The sequence below is a fragment of the Lingula anatina genome, chromosome 5, assembly GCF_051362555.1.
Source record: "Lingula anatina isolate TDL-2025a chromosome 5, LinAna3.0, whole genome shotgun sequence".
NCBI lineage: Eukaryota > Metazoa > Brachiopoda > Lingulata > Lingulida > Lingulidae > Lingula > Lingula anatina.
In genome coordinates, this window is record NC_141771.1 from 5,795,188 (window position 1) to 5,813,291 (window position 18,104).

An 18,104-nucleotide genomic window follows, 5' to 3' on the forward strand; every position below is an offset into this window, starting at 1 on the left:
TGTTGTTCATCAGGTGACATTGTCCTAGTAGGGCATATCCAATCATTTTCTCGAAACTTTGATCACACTTGTCACATGCCTCCTGTAACTCGCGTATCCTCTCCTGTAACTCGCGTATCCTCCCGTCTTCCCTCGTGGCATGTCTCCATGCCAATTAGAATTGCAAGAAATTTCCCAACAATAACAGGGTGAATGGAGGGTATTTGAAACGTGTCGAAACCGGATATTACGTACTGTAATTCCTTAGGCAAAGTGCAGATATAATCTGGTGGATAACAAAAAGGAAAGTGAAACTTGCGCTCTTGCAATATCCAGAGAGCCAAATTCCGTCCTCTTTTATTCCCAGACTCCTGTCTTAGTAAAGCTTCTACTTCAGCGTACCGCTTGTGTAGTGAGATGGATTCATTCGGCAAAGCATTTAAAAGAACAAAGGAACTGTAATGTTTTAAGCTGTTGTCATTTAGTGCAAGGTGTAAGTACTTTTCGGCGCTTTCAAAATGGTTGGCAGCATTGGTATTTGCAGATTTACCCCAAGTGTAATAAAAATTTGCTAGTTTCAGTTTGCTACTTGTCATGTCCAAGTCAACCGAAGATAGAAGTAGTTCTTCAGTTTCGATGAAGTCGATTTCTTGGTTGTCCCTTAAGGCGCGCACATGTCTGTAGCATCCTTTAATTTGCTGCTGTAGCATTCCGAGAACCGGTGACAAATGTCGCCCGAGGGTTTTATCAGAAATGCCCTCACAAAACATTTGCATAACATTTTCTTGTTCGATTAACGCCTCGGTTACTCGTATGAAAGGCAATGAGTATAAAAGGCAATTCAACGGATGGGACCTGCAGCCAATCTTGCTGGTGGCTTTAATTTTATGATGACTTGGGCAAGATTTTTCGTGATGATTGACAACTCCTTGGACATTCTGACACGCTGGCTCTCTGATAACATGTCGATAAGATTATTGCCAGGTATGAAATAATGGGGTAGGTGCCCCTTGCTAAACCATCTGAACAACTTCTTGAGGCACTGCCGTATACGTTGAAGAAGCTTGTCGCTACGCCACATCTCGCGAGAAGTTTCGTGGACCATCCACAACATCAGCGTCTTAATGTGATATGATGTGAGGTTTTCCTGATGCCCCGTTTTCTTTTCGATCAAATTTTTAATGTATTTCAGAATAAACTGAACCCTGTGTTGAGTCTCATTAAACGATCGCACGAGGGTCTTTTCAGCCAAAACCGTTGACAATCTCCACTCGTATCTTTGACAATCAGGTGCACTGCTTTTGTGACCTACCGGAACAACATGACAGCCGTCTTCTATAATAGTGACGATATTTTTGTCTGATGGCCACCCATGAGTCCTCTCTCTGGTGAGCCATTCCTGTGCACAGTCTGGCCAGCGGGCCACCATTGGAAAAGCTATTACTGAATCATATTTGATTTCGTAGTCCACAATATGGAAGAGGTTTTTGAATAAAGTGTGAGGAGGGGCCATGTATCTCTGTACTGAAATTGAAAAACGTGTTAAACTTTTCAAAGCACTGTGTTGTCGTTTTGCTTGAGAGATATTTTTCATCTTCAGTTATCAGACTTGTGCCTACTGACCGTAACTTGCCATATCCGGCATGCGAGCCTGTTGTATCGAAATAATATTTTCGCACGTGAGCGGGCATGGAACATTTGAATATAGGGTCATTGATCACGACATTTGAATAGTTATATACCATTCTATCAAAATCAGACGAAACTAAGTCCCCATTTTCATCTAAATTTCTGTCAAAGCTGTCCGCTCGGCTTCCACACGTTCTCTTGATGCAAAAACCGAAATCAAAATCTGGTATGGCGTCGTAAATGCCTGCTTCAATGTAGATGTACTCTCGTTCCTCGTGGCAAAAGCCAAATCTATCAAACCAACTGTTTACTTCTCTACTTAAAATCCTCAAATCTTCAGTGTTGCTCTCAGCCATTGCTGGCGACTTACAGATGTATCGGAAAGACGGGAAGACAACGTTAAATTCTGGAGATGATTATGACTGTACCTGCACTGCTTACATCTAAAATAAAGCTTGGAATACAGTAGATTGTAACCGTGGTAATTGAGGGGTAATGTTTTTTTAACCTGATAATGACTTTTCATTATTATCATGGCGTATGTCAATATAGTATCTTATTATTTTTTTATTTGGTTATTATATAAGCTCTACTGAAATGACGCCGCACGAAAGGGGATTTAAGGTCACATGACAAATGTAAGGTTTATGTTTTATAGTATGACAGTCTGCAAATTCGCTGATGTCTCCGATTGCTTGCGATCTCTACTAACACATTCGGGGAGCCGAACACTTTCTTATTGAAAAAAAAACATTGCGTTGTTTTAATTTTATTTTATCAGAAAGTAATGTGTGACTGATTAGATAAAACTTCCACCAATTGTCAGCTCCTTATTACACATTATTACCAATTGTCAGCTCCTTAATACACATTATTACCAATTGTCACCTCCTTATTACACATTATTACCAATTGCCAGCTCCTTATTACACATTATTACCAATTGTCAGCTCCTTATTAAACATTACTAATTGCCAGCTCCTTATTACACATTATTACCAATTGTCTGCTCAACTGGAAATAGTATGAAATGTTTAGCAATTACTCTACGACCATCAGACGATTTTTATGACATCCAATTTCATTGACTTATCTGTATTAAAACAGAAGTCAGGCTTTAAAGGCTTCTACTGTACATGTCTCTCTAGCTCTCTTTCTCTCTCTTTATAACTATAATTATTATTAATAATACAATAACCAGGGAATTGAATAAAAAATGGAAATTGAGGAAATAACATGAAACAAAATAAAACAAGACAATCGAACCGATACAAATACAACAGTAAAATATCTCCATCCTGCGTCCTAGTAAATTATAGTTCATATTTAAATTTTCCATTGTTATCGTATACTGTTTCGTTTTAATCATATACATTTTCATTTGACTAGATTTTCAATTCACCGGTGTGTTTTTTATCCTTGCCCCTCCTACCCACCCCACCCCTCCACACACACACACACACACACACACACACACACACCACCACCACCACCACCACCACCACCACCACTCATACCCCATTCGCAGACTCTTATATTCATCAGCGCATACATCAAGTATATATATATTATTATTATATTTCGGCACGCAGCTGTCAAATCCCTACACGTCACGTTCCCCTTTCACTCCGTTGGCGACGTGCTAGTTTCTATGTATTCTCAACACATTGTTCCCGATTCAAAACTCGCTCTCTCTGTTGACGCTTTAAATTACGGGCCCTCGGTCTTTGGTTATGGCCACATAAACAAGCAAACAATGTGCATTCTGGCACAATAACACCACTCAGGCGGTCAAGGGTCAGAACACTATGCACACACGCGGCTGTGAAAAAGACGGCTCGGACTGTATTACGTGTGGAACAATACCCGAACAACTTTTCTTTTCACCTGTACAAAAATATTACGGTACCTGTGCGCCACTTGATACCGTGATAAGGTGTTCAGGTTCGGTGATATACGAACGCTCTTAACCAAATCTCCGCTGTGAAGAGTACCCGTGCACCGAGGACCGTTGGAGCGAGTCAATATTTGAAGGATTTTTAATTTCATCCCATTGATCATCCAAAGAACACTTGTTGACACTGCTCGGCGGTTGCGGTACCCAGGGAATTGCTTAATTTCCTGCTCAAGTCGCCGGAAGATCTGGTAATTGACTGTGGGTTTACATATCCTGTGTACACACGATCTTTCTTTTCTTCGAATCCCGGGTCTCGAGTGCCGACAACGACAGACATTATGACAGCGGACGGCAGTGACACCACATGTTGGGTGACTTGAAGAACGTGACGACGCCTGTCATCAAGTTAACATCCTCGTCCTACATGCGCCTCCGGGATAGCAGTATCCAGGTAAGCTTTCTTGCCGAGCTACCCTGAGTTTCATGCTACGAGATGGTGACCACAGGAATTTGTTTGTATGGTAAACACCCGATTTTAACCAGAAAAACCTGGATGTTGAGTAACTTTGTATTAATTGTTCTAGGCAAATGTAGAAACCCAAGAGAAATTGGCTGGAAGAAAACGTGATTAATTATTTTGTCCGAAAAAAAAACATCAACATCAACCGATTTATCGGTATAAATAAGTGTTGGTTGACCTGTAAATCAAAAGTAATTTAGGACCCACAGGAACTAACCCACATGCGTCCTCACACACACAACGTTTGCACACACACGCGCGCGCGCGTGCACACCTTCACACATAGCACCTACACGTACGCACGCACATTTAAGTACACACATACACGTACAAAATAACAGAAACGACGAAAAAATAAATGTATCTAAGCACACACACATGCACGCATGCTGGCACACACACACACACACACACACACACACACACACATTATGTTCAATCAGTCAAAATTTAACTCCACTGGAGACGGTTCTTTGCTGGACTCTTTTTCTAAAGTGTTAAGGTATGGCTATAGCTTCTGTAAAGCTTATCTAAGCTATAAATCATGCACTAGAACGTAACCGTCTGTGTTTCATGTAAACTTTAAGTGTAATGGTTTGAAATAAAAGTGATATACCGGGGAGGGTTTTTTTCCTCAAATAATGCGATAATGACACCAATACAATGTCTTTAGCGGACACAGTATTTTAGGTCTTTTTCAATTTCTCTTAACAAGAAATTCCTGTTTCTGTTAAGGGGCTGAATATCCCCTAATGGGACACAATCGTTAAGTTGGTGTGATAACGCGGGCGATAAAAAACCCTGTATCAACAAAACGCCAATGTTCTCCTTGACGATTACATAGCCGCTAATCTGGGGGATACCGAATAATCTACAAATGCAATGAGCACAGCCGTGTTAGAAATTTAAAATAAATAAATAAATAAATGATGGAGAGCATGACAAGACATGACATTACAAGCCCCTCAGGAATTAACAACTTGCACGGGGTGGGGGTGGGGCTAGTAAAGCGTTTTTTTTTTTGTTTTTTTTAATTTATTTCTTCGAATAGTTAGATGCACGGATGAGTAGGCGTACTTGGTCACAAGTATTTGGAACGTATATTCCTTGAGATTTTGGTCAATTTTTATCAATCAAACTCTCTCTCTCTCTCTCTCTCTCTCTCAATCTAATCTTCCTCCATCTAGACGCTGCAAAGCCAAGAACCCTCGAACAAATCACCAAGTCTCAAATAAATGTGTCCGAATATCAAGTTGTTTGTCTACCTAATCCAACGTCACTTAACCCTGTTTACCTGAGGATGGCAATGACCTTACTATAACACCCCTTTGCATCATTTCTGCCTGGAGCAAAAGCAAATCGTGACGTAATGGTGTGTACGTTGGTCACATTTGCGTACTGATTCGTATTCGGAACAAAAGCAGACTCATGTTTTTCACATTCCCGTGGGGTGGACTCTTTATGATGTGTTATTTTAGCAAGAAGTTAAGGCCTGCTTTTAGGACCATATGCCTACTTTGCATGGCTGATTTTATGTCTTCATTAAGTTGAATAATGGTTCATTTTATATGTTTGCGCATCTTTGGGGATACATTGTGCAACGCAAAACAATTATCATAGTTTCTGGTTATTTCAACACTCCACCCCCATAAAACCAATAGTAATATTATAAATAAATAAATAAATAAAATCAGGATACAAAACATCACCCTTTCCGTTTAAAACGCTCTGACTAAAACGTTTATGGTTACACTGGCGGATCTAAGCTGTAGAATTTCCCTTTTCTTCTCTTCTTCACCTCCCCCCCCCCCTCTCAAAAAAAAAATTAATAATAGATAAATAAAAGAGTAATCTAAAAAAACAAGCAAATGGTTTTGTAGATGTAAAAATTAGCGAAATTAAATATGTATGCTTTGCGATGTCAAAGATGAGTTATCAAACAGATGCGCCGTACAGTCAAGTCGATGTACATTGTAACCCTTAAGTATTATTTTCTACTAATCTTCTGGGAATACTCATCAAAAAACGATAGAGAACTGAGTGCATCATGCATAGATTTACAATAAAGAGGTTTGTGATTAATCTAAATTATTAATACGATATCTAAACGAGCCTGCTTTATCACAAATGTCAACAACGGCGACAAATCTCTTTATGATAGGTCTGCTAAGCAAATCATTAAAATATATGTATTTGCTCTCGGGTTGAGTGGGTATTTGTATCCATCGATCACCATTGTGCTGTTAGAATGAAGCAGAGATTTCTATATCATTTTTCTAATGGGAGGTATGCCTGGGCCTCCGTTCATCGTTGCAACGTCCTTGGTTCTGCTTTTCAAGTAGAGAACCATATTGTTATGCCTTGTAATGCAAACGCAGATAAAATGGGGCGATTTTCTCGCCTTTTGTACTTCGTTCTTTAATGTAAACGATATCTAAAAATGATATGCCAGGAACGTAGAGCTTTCAAGCGTTAGAAACATACATGTATAAATAAGTTTTGGGCTCTAAATTTTATTTGCAGATACTAAGTTCTCACGTTTTCTGTCCTTTTGCAAGACAGAAAAACACGCCATTACCTATTAACTTTTTCTTTTTCTATTTTTCTACCCTTATTTTTTATTTTTTCATTAATTGTACATTGATCTTTTGAAATGGTTTCTTCTTTGTGCGATTTTAAATCATAAAAAATATTCCCGGCGTTGTTTGCTTTCGCATAGCGATCACCATTGAAATTCTGTGTTAGATCTCCTCAGAGCATTAAGTCGACGAAAAGAAAAAAAAAGAGTCATTTGTATTCAGTTGTAAGAATCTAGTATTGAGTGAACGCAAAACATGATGTTCCTTATGTAAATGTAATCAGTGTGTGCAACCCATAGGATCATGACTATACAAAGTTGACTTTTTAGAGCAGGAGCCAAATAAATAGGATTATGCCCCAGAACGATCTTAAAGCATTTATTTTTTCTTTTTTTTTTCACCTTTTCTATAGCCTTTTAGGAGTTGCTCTCAGGTATGAATTGTATGGCGTATTGAGTTCCCTTCATTTGCATTTTAATCATTATTTTCAATGTGAGCAGGATTGACTTTACCAGTTAGTTTTTGTAAAGCATTGTTTGCTCGTCTTTTTACACGCTGTTAGCATTGTTAAATCTGATGGGACACTTGATCTGTGTATTTTAGGAGTGTGACGAAGTGGAATGAACGTCCTAAGAACGGTATGACAACCAGCAACGCTCACATTCCCTCGGCGGCGGTGACTGCCGCGGTGGTAGGGCAACACTCGGCGCACCAACACCAACATCGAAAAGTTCCTCACCGGCATCTGGTCACTTACCCGTGGCAGCGGCCTGGACGGCTCCACGCCAATCGCACCCCAGGTCCTACGTTATCGCGGCGTGGCAGGGCGCCGCATACACCCTCGTCCTCGTCCGCTTCCTCTCAGCTCCACAACCGCGTCTCCAGCGTCAAGTCCCTTCAGCCGTTGAGGTCGATCTCTGCCCGGAGGAGAAGACGGAGTCCTTCGAGGAGACAGACGGGAGGAGGCGAGCAGGTCGATTTCACACGTAACCCATTGCCTGAGGACGGCCGCCGTAGTCACGACGTTAATGAAGCGACGGGGATTTACTCTGGCAGAACAGCAAATATTGATCCCGATTTCAACAGTGAATACAGCACTAGTGTGTTATCTCGCCATGAAGGAAGAGGCGATGTTAATCATAATACCAATAACACTGAGGGGAGTAATAGGCCGACGTTAGGGACCCAACACCACGGCGGCACGGGCAATACTGGCTATGAAATTACTCATAACAACGTCGGGGAGATCGACCGCTATACTAAGGAATGTGATCAAACATATTTTAATCAAAACGGTAAGCCCCGTACTCCGGGACTTAACATACAAAGTATACTCGAACACTGCATTTCCTCTAAGAAGGACTCGTTACGACACCTCGCTAGTCAGCAGGCAGACTCGGACCAGCTCTTGAGGGCACCTGCTGTCCGCAAGGGAGGCGGTTTTGGCGGCGGGAAACGTAAAAATACGGCGTCACACGGTGCGACCGCTGCAAAAGCGACGGAGAGAATGATTGAGTGTGATGGCGACGCAGAGGGCGTGGGTGGAGGAGTTGATGCTTCTGCGCGAGTCAGCTCACCCGACTCAGCGGCTAAACCTACCGCAACGGTGAGCTGTGCCACGCGAGAGGAGGAAGAGAGACGGGTGGAACAGGAGAAAAATGCCATTGAAGCTGCCATGAAAACCGGTAGGTTTAATTTGAACGTTATCGTCTTGAGAAAAAGTTATAGTTCTCTCTCTCTCTCTCTCTCTCTCTCTCTCTCCGGACAGGCGCGCATGCAAGGCTTTTAAATCATACATGACATGCTTACTTCTCTACCCAAGAAAATAACAATATGAGGGCAAAGTCAAGTCTCAAACAGCCATGAGAACTCGTAGACTCTACCTTTGAATGCCCACCAGCAGTAGACTGAAGGGGTAGAAATAAGAAAAATAACCAAACAAACACGGTGAACAAGCCGTCGAGGGGGCCCGAACAACAAACCAAATCGTAGTGACCCGTGTTTCGAAAACACTTTCTAATGGTGACCTCTCCATGAAGAATGGTCTTAAAGTTTCTCTCAAATGTCTCCTAGACAGGTTCGATGTACCCTGTGTTTAAGAGGACATTCACTTCTCTACTTTGGTGACATGCTGATAGTACTGAACAGAGGGGTGAGGTCCCAGAGTCTCTGAAAATCAGGGTGCGTCTCGGAGGTAATGCCGTATTCTGAGACCCCTGTATTAAATCTTTATTACTGCAACGGAGCTTGTAGTTAGATCTAAAAAATCACGCAGTCATGTATTTGTCGGGTGATAATTTCACGAGCTTTGGGATTAAATGGAGATGGCAACAGTGAATAATTATATGACACTGCTGCCCATGGCAATGCATTAGGGACGTTAACTCCTAATCAATGGTTCTGTAGACTTAATACTTCACAAATGATATTTTCGACGAAATCCTGTCGCAGACCAGTGTTTGTCATTTATCCGTCCACTATATTATGTAACGTCGTCTCCTGAAAGAATTTTTCATGGCGAATACTATAGTTATGCATTTATTATCCATTATCCCCCAAAGGTTCTTGTTTACTCTTTCATAGAACAACATCATTTAAAGGTGCGCTTTTCTATGCTAGAAGGGCCAAGGTCCCCAGGGCCATTGGTCACCTGTTTGGACACCGGTCCGGTATTGTTATTTTACGTCATCATCAAACGGGCGACGGTAAACAACTTTTTATATTAAAAAATCGCCGGTATAGGAATTAGAGTATTTGACACCGTGCGCCTTACATTACCTCTTACTCTGACACTGAAATTGAGACATTATTACAGCCTTGACACGCTTCAGTTACTTAGTCTGATATTTTGATAAAACATGACACGATCGCGTAGAAAATCGTTGAATGCATTTGACGCAATTGAGGAATTGTCGGAGTGGAAAGCTTCAAAAGGTTACTGTGACGTAATTTTCACCTGCGCGCACTTCAATAATAAATCCAACTGTCTGGAAAAGTTAACGGGGTCGCTCCCCTCCGGCTTGTTTAGCGATTATTTATTCCCTGTGTTAATTTGTTCTGCTCGAGTTTCACACCCATTGTAAGGATTTTTTGCCTAATCGTATTTGTATTAAGAACGCTCTTTTGCAAAGGTAACTCTGGTCGAGATATTGGGTCTTAGTATCTGACACAGGAGCTTTGTTGAAGCATTTTGTTTTTTTTTTTTTTTGCACTTTTTTTTCTTTGCTGGCTTTCATAAATGTTCTTGAGAATTCCACGATATGCAATTCGGTAGCTTATTTTATTCGAATATATATATACATATATGTCGACGAACTGTTAAGTTGTCTTTAGTTGAGATGTGCACAGTACCGTAAAGAACAGAGCAGCCACATAAACACACAATGAGAGAGAGAGAGAGGGGTGAGAATTCGCAAAATTAGCCGTCATAAACCCCTTATTTCTTATTTGTGACCATTTGTGCGTCGGTCGGTCGGTGAATATCATCTCACAGCGCAAAGCTGAATAATTCGATTTGAGTAATCCCCAAACGAATTTGGTAGATTGTATAATCCCCCTCTGCTACGATAGCTTTATGTCACAAGAGTGACGTTTCCAAGTTCAAGTATTGACTCATGGCTGCCGCCCTATTCACAAACGATAACAAAATACACCCAGACCGTCACTGAGCCGCTTTCCCTTATAACTAGATCAACAAGTGAGCACTGCCTGTTGTGATGGTTGCTATGTATTTGTTGTAATTTCATGGTTATTTGCATGTCTGATCTTTATTCGTGTCCGAAAGGGGGTCTAATTTGTACTGTGTCCTTTAATATCAGCAGTATTTTAGAGTAATAATAAAATATATTTATCCAGGTTTCATTTTCGGCTCAGTGAACAGTGTTATTTTATAAAGATGGGGCGTGGTGGAGGGGGGGCAGCGTAGAATAGGCAGATAAGTTCTTTTAATATTTGTTGCTCTGTCTTATCGCGATGTTCTGCAGTGAAAGCAACTGCAGTGGAGAAAACAAGACAATTTTTTTTATAAAGATACATCAAAGGAATACACATAGCAATGATTTAGTATTTTATGACTGGTTTTGTAACTACAAGTACTTCACATTTTAGCCCCCCTACCCCCCCCCCCCTCCCACACACACACATAAATGAACTTTTAAAAAGAAAAGATATCAGCACCTATATTTACCGAAAGCTGTTGTTTATTGAGATGGATGAATGTAATGCAGTAAAATAGGTTTTTATTGGTGAAGGCTAACAGTATACTTACATGCAATCACTCACTAACAAGACGGAATGGCCATTTGGATACTTGATGTCTTTATGGATAGGCTTACTATATAAAAGAAAATATTAGGGGGAGGTTCCACCGAGATTTGAACTCGGATCGCTGGATTCAAAGTCCAGAGTGCTAACCATTACACCATGGAACCCGACGGTGTGCAAAGATAATTAGGAACTCTTTTCTCATCAGTGTCTCGCTTCTTATCTGTGGGAATCGTTCCAGAGAGCAGACATAAAAGTAACGTCATGTGCCGGGGTAAGCTTTTATCTAGAATTAAAATTTCATCACGTAAAGTGTATTCATTTCAAGAAGATAATTTGATAAGATAATGGCATATAAGCTAAAAGGAGGAGAAAAGTTCCAATTTTTTTTTGCAAAAGGTTCATAATTGGCGAACAAACGACTGGGAGAATAAAAGTATTTTTGGTTATTCCGGTAACGTTCCTCTTTTGGATAATAAGTTAATTCAGGACTGGCTTATTCAACCTGCAATCTCCCAGAAATATATAGTTGAACCGTAAGCTACACATTTACACCATACTTGATTCCTTCATTTAATTATGTACTACATTTTGTACCTATGCCCGCGTCTTCGCACAGGTGAACAAGAACTCGTCATACCCGTCTTATCTCCTACCTTAAGTGGCGAGCGACAAAATTAATTAAATTAGGCGCTTAACGAGATAAGATAAGGGACTTGGCGTGGTAAGCACTCACCGTGGCAGGTCTGAGATATACGGCCCGATCAATTAATCTGGATTGTCAGTAATATTTACTTTATCAACAAGACAACAATGGTTAGAAATGAATATGGAGAACAAGATATCACAGGACTGTTGGACGTCGCACTGGTGGCAAAAAAAAAAAAAAAAAAAAAACCTTTCACTGTTTGCTTATAATAATAATAATAATAATAATAATGGATAGATATATGAAAACAAAAAGAAAACAAAAAATGTAATAGAGTTAAACATAATTTTCTGAATAATATTGATGAATAAAGTCAACCCTAACTCTCTCTCTCTCCCTCTCTCTCTCTCTCACACACACACACACACACACACACGCGTGAGGGGTGGGGGGGAGAATAACGCATGAATAACGCATGTCAACACGAACTGAAAACTCCTCCACCAATGCTCAGCAAAGGAATAATTGCCGAGAAAGGGTAACTCTCCCTAGGTTTAAACCCCCCCACCCCCACCCACCCACCCACCCACCCACCTTCTCCTCGGACCCTCATCACGATACCCTGCGACCATCACGGTATTTCACTGCTTCGTCGATCCACGTGTTTAAATGAGTGGTATTAAGAACGTAACGGGCTTGGCACTCGCAGGGTGCTTATTTATCGACCTCTGTGATAAATGCACCGGTTCCGAGTTATTAAATTTTGTATTTGTCGTTTTCGCTGGCATGTGCCAATTTTAAATCCAATTAAAATCAATAACACAATTCACCTTTGACTTGTGTAAGCGCTTTGTATGAGAACTAGCTGTCCTTCACCTCGGAGTGAGGAGCTTGTTAAATATTTGTATTATTGGACTTGAGCTGATTTGAGAGTAGAGTATTGTGTTTAATATTTGTAGTAATAATTTTAAAATCTACTCGTGCATTTCATCTCTCTCTCTCTCTCTCTTTTCACAAACAGATGCGCACGTCACACACGTCTCTAAAACATAAATTGATATGCCTCTTTTAATTTTCAGCGGGCAAGTAAATAACAATATCAGGGCCAAGTCAATTCTTGAAATTGAGAGAGAGAGAGAAATTTAAGTGACGTTAGAGATGTATACATATTAAATTCTATACCGTCGCCTTCAGCATCAGATAAGCAGAGAGCTATGATGACTTTTTGCCCACGCAATGGATAAAATAATAGTTTCTATATTTAAATTTACATTTTAATTTAATAGACGTGTTTGAAATATTTCAAGACTTTATTTTTCTCTTTTTATCCCTAGGATCGGCTGAAAGCGAGGGGACGCTTCTGTCCATGCACTCATGTCCAGAAGCTACGACCGGCCAGGCAGAAAAGCCTCCCAGGTATCACCGAAGAAGGAAGAAGAAAACGCCCTCCTCGGAAAGACGCTGTCCTCCTCGTAAACAGAACATTTGGTCTCGGCTGTCAGTAGAAGCCCAGTGCGCGATGACACAGACAATGGAGGCGATGGAACTTGATGACAAAGATGACAGGAATTATACCGATCGACAGACGGTAGAGAATACCAATCGAGACGATGAGAATAATCAAAATAGTTTAGAACGCTTTGAAAAGGGGCAATATTATAACGAAAGTGCCAAAGTGGGGACTCAACGAGAGAACCCTGCAGTATCGAATGAACAAACTGGTGTAAACAACAATAGCGATGGCAATGCACTGAGAGCGACAAAGGAACAACCTTACGCAAATGTTGACTTTGTGCAGAAAAATATACAGAGTAAACGACGTCACAAAAGTGAGACTGAATCAAATACCTCCGGTGAAACCCCCGTCACCTCTCGCCAAAGAAATAATTCTTTTGGTTACAATGGGCGCGAGCACAAAAAACCACAAGGGGCTCCCAAACAGGTGGTGCATTGGAAAGAATACAATGACGGCAACAACAATAAAAGCCGTAACAAATCAGCCAGAACTAAACTTCCAAAGATTGGCAGCGATTCAAAGCTCTCTCAACAGGTTAAGACGGACAGTGGCCCTGATTTTTCGCAGGAGGCAGACGACTATTACAATAATGAATTTGCTGCCGTCTTGCCAACGCGCAGGCGCGAGCGACAAGAAGCATTTGACGACGATTATTATAGCCCGTCTTTTACGCAACACGCCATTCCTGGTGTTGGAAATTTCACGGTGCCGCGGTATCATTTTCGAGAGAAGACTTTTGAGATTACCCCTGCTGGTTATGACTCAAGATATCAATATACGCACAAGTACAACCCGGAGGAGGATGATCCGATCAACCCGAAGGTTTTCTCTCACTCAGTAAAGAAATGCAGCGATTGGTTGACTAAATGTTTACCGGCAGCAGACGACCCCAACGTGTCGGGAACTAAATTGAAACTTTCGCAAAGTTCTCATTTCTGATATCGAGTTCTTCCATTTATAAATGACAAAATGAAAAATATGCCATATTAACCGCCTAAGATGTAAGATGAATTGAAACGGTCCAAGCGCGCACAAGGATTGAAATATAACATTTTTTACATTTGTACCAGAAGATCTCTTCATATTAACCCCTAGACGCGTTTTAAACGCTATGTTTTAATTTCTATCATCTCTCATCTATTACTGATCTTGATCATTTTTGTTTTTCATTCTTAGGAAATCATAAGTAAATCATCCTTTCTATTCCCAGTGCCATTGAAAGATTATTTTAGCTTGGAATCTTTTTTTCCAGAGATATGAAATGAAATAAGGATCAATTTTTATTATTTTTTATTCCAAAAACTGTCAGAAATCGTCTGTCAGGGATTGGTTTCACAAAATGATTTGAGCCCGAAAATGGATCTGAACCTTCTAGTCTTACCTCAGTTCTAGTTGAATCAATAGTGCATCAATTAAATAGAATTAATATTGCCCTGAAACACAAGCAGCGTACGACTTGTTCGAAAAAGGCACAATATTTCATTTTAAGAAACTGCTATGATTTTTCTTGAGTCTTAAATTTTAGGCTAAACTTTAGGCTAAAATTGTTTTTTGAAAGGTAACAGATTCCCCGACATCGACTGCACAGAAACAATACCGCCAAAGCCTTACATCTTTAATAGTGGGCTGCCACAGATTTAGATCGATCCATCTGGATCGACCCAACTCCCTGGGGGTTCACGCTAAATTGCTGTCAGCTTCTGGGAGCCGAGAGCGCACTAAAGTTAATTACCACCTTACAGCTTTTAGTAGGCGGGACAGACATTTAAGCCGATTAACCTGACAGCAATCTAGTGAGACTCCCGAGGGGGATAGATCGATCTATATATCTGTGGGAATGGTCTCTAAGAATCCACATGTATACAATAGAATATCTAGAGGTACCGAAATCAGTACCTCCCAATTTCTTATGTCTCTTCTGTGCAGTTCATCAAACTATTTATTAATTGATTATTGTTATTTTGTTTGAGTTCTTGGTTCAAATGCAGTTCTGCATGCACAGGCAGTTGACTTCGCACCCGTTTAATCACCAGCATAGATTTAAAAGAAAATTTGATATAATAATTTTGTAATTTCCCCACATTTTTTCAAGTGCAAATTGTTCTCATTTCTGCGTACATGTACTGGATAAGTATAAGACAGACCTCCAGCCAAAGGCTATTTAAAACAAATCTCTTTAAGTGACTTCCTTAGAGTCTCTACGTTTTATATCTAAATTTGTCGTGTTGATAAATGTGCGTTTGTGCTATTTCCATGCTATCTTAAATTTATATTTTATGTTTGATAAACAAAGTATCATTTATAAGCCATTCCTTTTTTTTCTGAATAAACATGTATAAGGAAGTCTTTAAACAGTATGTAGTTTTCAGCTGTTTTACTTATTTCGTTTTAATTTATTAAAAATAATCAAAGCAACGCTTGAAAATATGTAGACCCTATAAAGGGCGAGTAGAAACAACGCTTCCATTTTTTATATTATTTGTTCACCTTCAAATTCTTAATTCATATTATTAAACATATATAAAGTCAATTTTCGCCAGCAATCACCGGTTTAAATTCGCCCGACCACAATTCAAATATCAGTCTGGCTGATCTTGGAATTTCCACACAAAATGATCATGTGACCTGCTGCCGACCTATTTGCACCTAACAGAGCCAACTGATTGCGACGGCTGACTGAACGCATTGTGACACTTGTCACCGCTAACGCATTTTACTTTCAAGCCCTCATAAATGTAGGTTGTTTGAAATTCATACTTCACTAACACATATAATATATGGCCCCTAAAATGCTAAATCAACAGACAGAAGATGTATCTTTATCTAAACCTTTCACATTTGGGAGGGGGTGACGTAAAGTTTAATTGTGCATCCTATTCCAAATATCTCACATCCGCAGCATAGATTATTATCCATATTTTGCTTCATTTGTTTGCCATCATGTTGCTCTACATGTAAGAGATCTTATCAATTTTGGTATCTATATTAGTTACATTTTGACGCTTTTTACTTCTTTGTATATCGAATAAAATTAATGAGAGTCAAATAAACGGGGAGAAATTGATGTGTCGTTTAATTTTAATTCAAATCACTTACCACACGTTCTAATTTCTTGTTAGAGTAACTACCAAAACGCGGGCACTCAGTATCTATGGTACTCCTTCCTGTCACATGCCCAAGAAGAAGGTTCTAAATCGATCTTTATCTAATAAATTCTCATTTCTAAATTTTAAAGCTCATTCGAATCCAAATATATTTACAAAACAGCTCTTCTTCAGAAACATATTTTACTTCTTACTTTACTACGAATGATTCTGAAATTAGAAGCTAGATTTCTTATATGAGTGACACGTGGACCAGACAAAGACAACAACACATGTTTGGGTGCAACAAATACGGTACATTTTCTTTATTTTCATAAAAAATAATACTTTGTGATTGTTATATGGCTCACGCAAGAGGTAAAACTATTTGAATACTTATCTAGCTCGCTTTTCTCCGCCAATTTACAACCAATCCTTATCTGAATCTATTTCAACATTTCATCCTCAAATAATTATGCACATTTCATTTCAACTGAACACATTTTATATTTCAACTAAGAAAGTCTACTAGTAGGCCTACTAACGAATATATTGCAAAACATCATATCAATTCCTTATAAAGAGTCATTTTGGAGTGGCAACTATATAGTCGAGCAAACTTGATGAAAATAAAAAATAAAGTAAAACTTCGTGAGGTCATGAGCAGTAACTCGGCGTTTTCCCCGACGCGTACAGGCGCCGGCTAAAAATTCTCATGTGTCAAGAGACAACCTGCAACTCCCACGCTTTAACCATCGGCAACTTACTCAATTATCATAGATGGGGTCCTTTATGGACATTAACCATTACATACATGTATCTGTAAGAAAGGTGAAATTATGAAGACGCTCGATTGTTTTCAATGTCCTACTACAGTGAATAAACCACAGGTCTCGCCGTCTACGTCTAAGGGGTTGTCCATTTTTATTATCATTTTCACTAGTTTACACGTCTCCATTTCCCAGAAACCCTGTTCAGAGAGTAAAAGATGAAAAGCTAAAACTGATGACCTTTGCCAGAACATCCATGGTCATTTTATATACAGTATTTCATTTAGCATATCTGGCTAATTTACAATGTAAACCCATATGTTGTGCCGGGACTGGGGCGTATGCGGCGAGGGCGGCGAATATTACTCGGCTTGCGGAGGTTCCTGCAGAATTGTGTGCATTTGTGGGTGTAAAAAAATGCTTCCACGCCCTCAGGCCCGAGATCAGCGTTGCCGTAGGTTCCTGCCTCGTCGGAATGAATCGCAGGGTCCGTCAGGAGATATTCGTCGGTATCCCTAACCCCTTGAATGTCGCAGACCAGGTATTTCCCATCGCTGTGAGCCCATGTCCAGTGAGAAAAAGCAGGGATAATCACAACATTCATATCTGGGTTTACCCAACCGTTATTTGCGTTGAATTTCTGGTAGGTGCCACTCAAATAAGGCTCCATACAGACGTATTCGTTCTCAAAGACTATTTTGGCCGATTCTTTATCATGAATGTCGAACAACCAGAAAAGCTTAAAACCCGCCCGTTTTTCCATTTTGGCGACCATTGGGATCATGAATTTAATTGGCCGTGTGGAAGGAACAGCCTCATTGAACTTTGTGGCCAGAGATTGGGCCATTTTCGAAATGGCCACATCAGTATTCCAATCTGTGATGTGCTTTGCGTATTCTTTCTTGAATACTTTGACTACACATTGGTCCCCGCCACGAGGGCCCCTGCCATGCAGGTGTCCCTTAAAAGCATGGCGAAACGCGCCTGATGAAAACGGCTTAGGCTCGAAGTCTGCCCAGTACTGGTCACCGCACTCGTCAGACCACGTGGACATGTAGGTTTCGTTACTCTGCTCTGCTCCCATTTCGTTCTGAAAGTGAAAGCAATCGCTTTCATTATTTTTTAATCTATTCTCATTATGTTACGAGTAAATGCATGGGCATAAACGTAAAATGAAAGTGGTTGCTACTTCTTCGGGCTATTTTAGAAATGAACATCT

At 40.1% G+C, this 18,104-nt stretch overlaps 2 protein-coding genes and 1 non-coding gene across 3 annotated transcripts; 1 reads left to right on the top strand and 2 right to left on the bottom strand.

The window, feature by feature from the left end:
• Positions 1 to 3,459: 3,459 nt before the first annotated feature.
• LOC106153410 (uncharacterized) lies at positions 3,460 to 15,085 on the top strand. The gene is made up of 3 exons (XM_013527335.2): positions 3,460 to 3,956; positions 7,208 to 8,289; positions 12,851 to 15,085. The coding sequence occupies exons 2-3, from the start codon at positions 7,245 to 7,247 to the stop codon at positions 13,969 to 13,971; spliced, it is 2,166 nt and encodes a 721-aa protein (XP_013382789.2). The 5' UTR covers positions 3,460 to 3,956; positions 7,208 to 7,244; the 3' UTR covers positions 13,972 to 15,085.
• Positions 10,963 to 11,034, bottom strand: Trnaq-uug (transfer RNA glutamine (anticodon UUG)). The gene has a single exon. It is a non-coding gene; the product is annotated as a tRNA-Gln (tRNA).
• A 2,101-nt stretch (positions 15,086 to 17,186) lies between the features above and the next one.
• On the bottom strand, positions 17,187 to 17,969 carry LOC106153418 (alpha-protein kinase vwkA-like). The gene has a single exon (XM_087013243.1). The coding sequence runs from the start codon at positions 17,967 to 17,969 to the stop codon at positions 17,187 to 17,189; it is 783 nt and encodes a 260-aa protein (XP_086869369.1).
• Positions 17,970 to 18,104: the final 135 nt, after the last annotated feature.

Coding starts and splice junctions, on each gene's coding strand:
- LOC106153418 (XM_087013243.1), bottom strand. CDS start 17,969: ATGGGAGCAGAGCAGAGTAACGAAACCTACATGTCCACGTGGTCTGAC.
- LOC106153410 (XM_013527335.2), top strand. CDS start 7,245: ATGACAACCAGCAACGCTCACATTCCCTCGGCGGCGGTGACTGCCGCG. Junction 8,290..12,850: donor TGAAGCTGCCATGAAAACCG/GTAGGTTTAATT, acceptor TTTTATCCCTAG/GATCGGCTGAAAGCGAGGGG.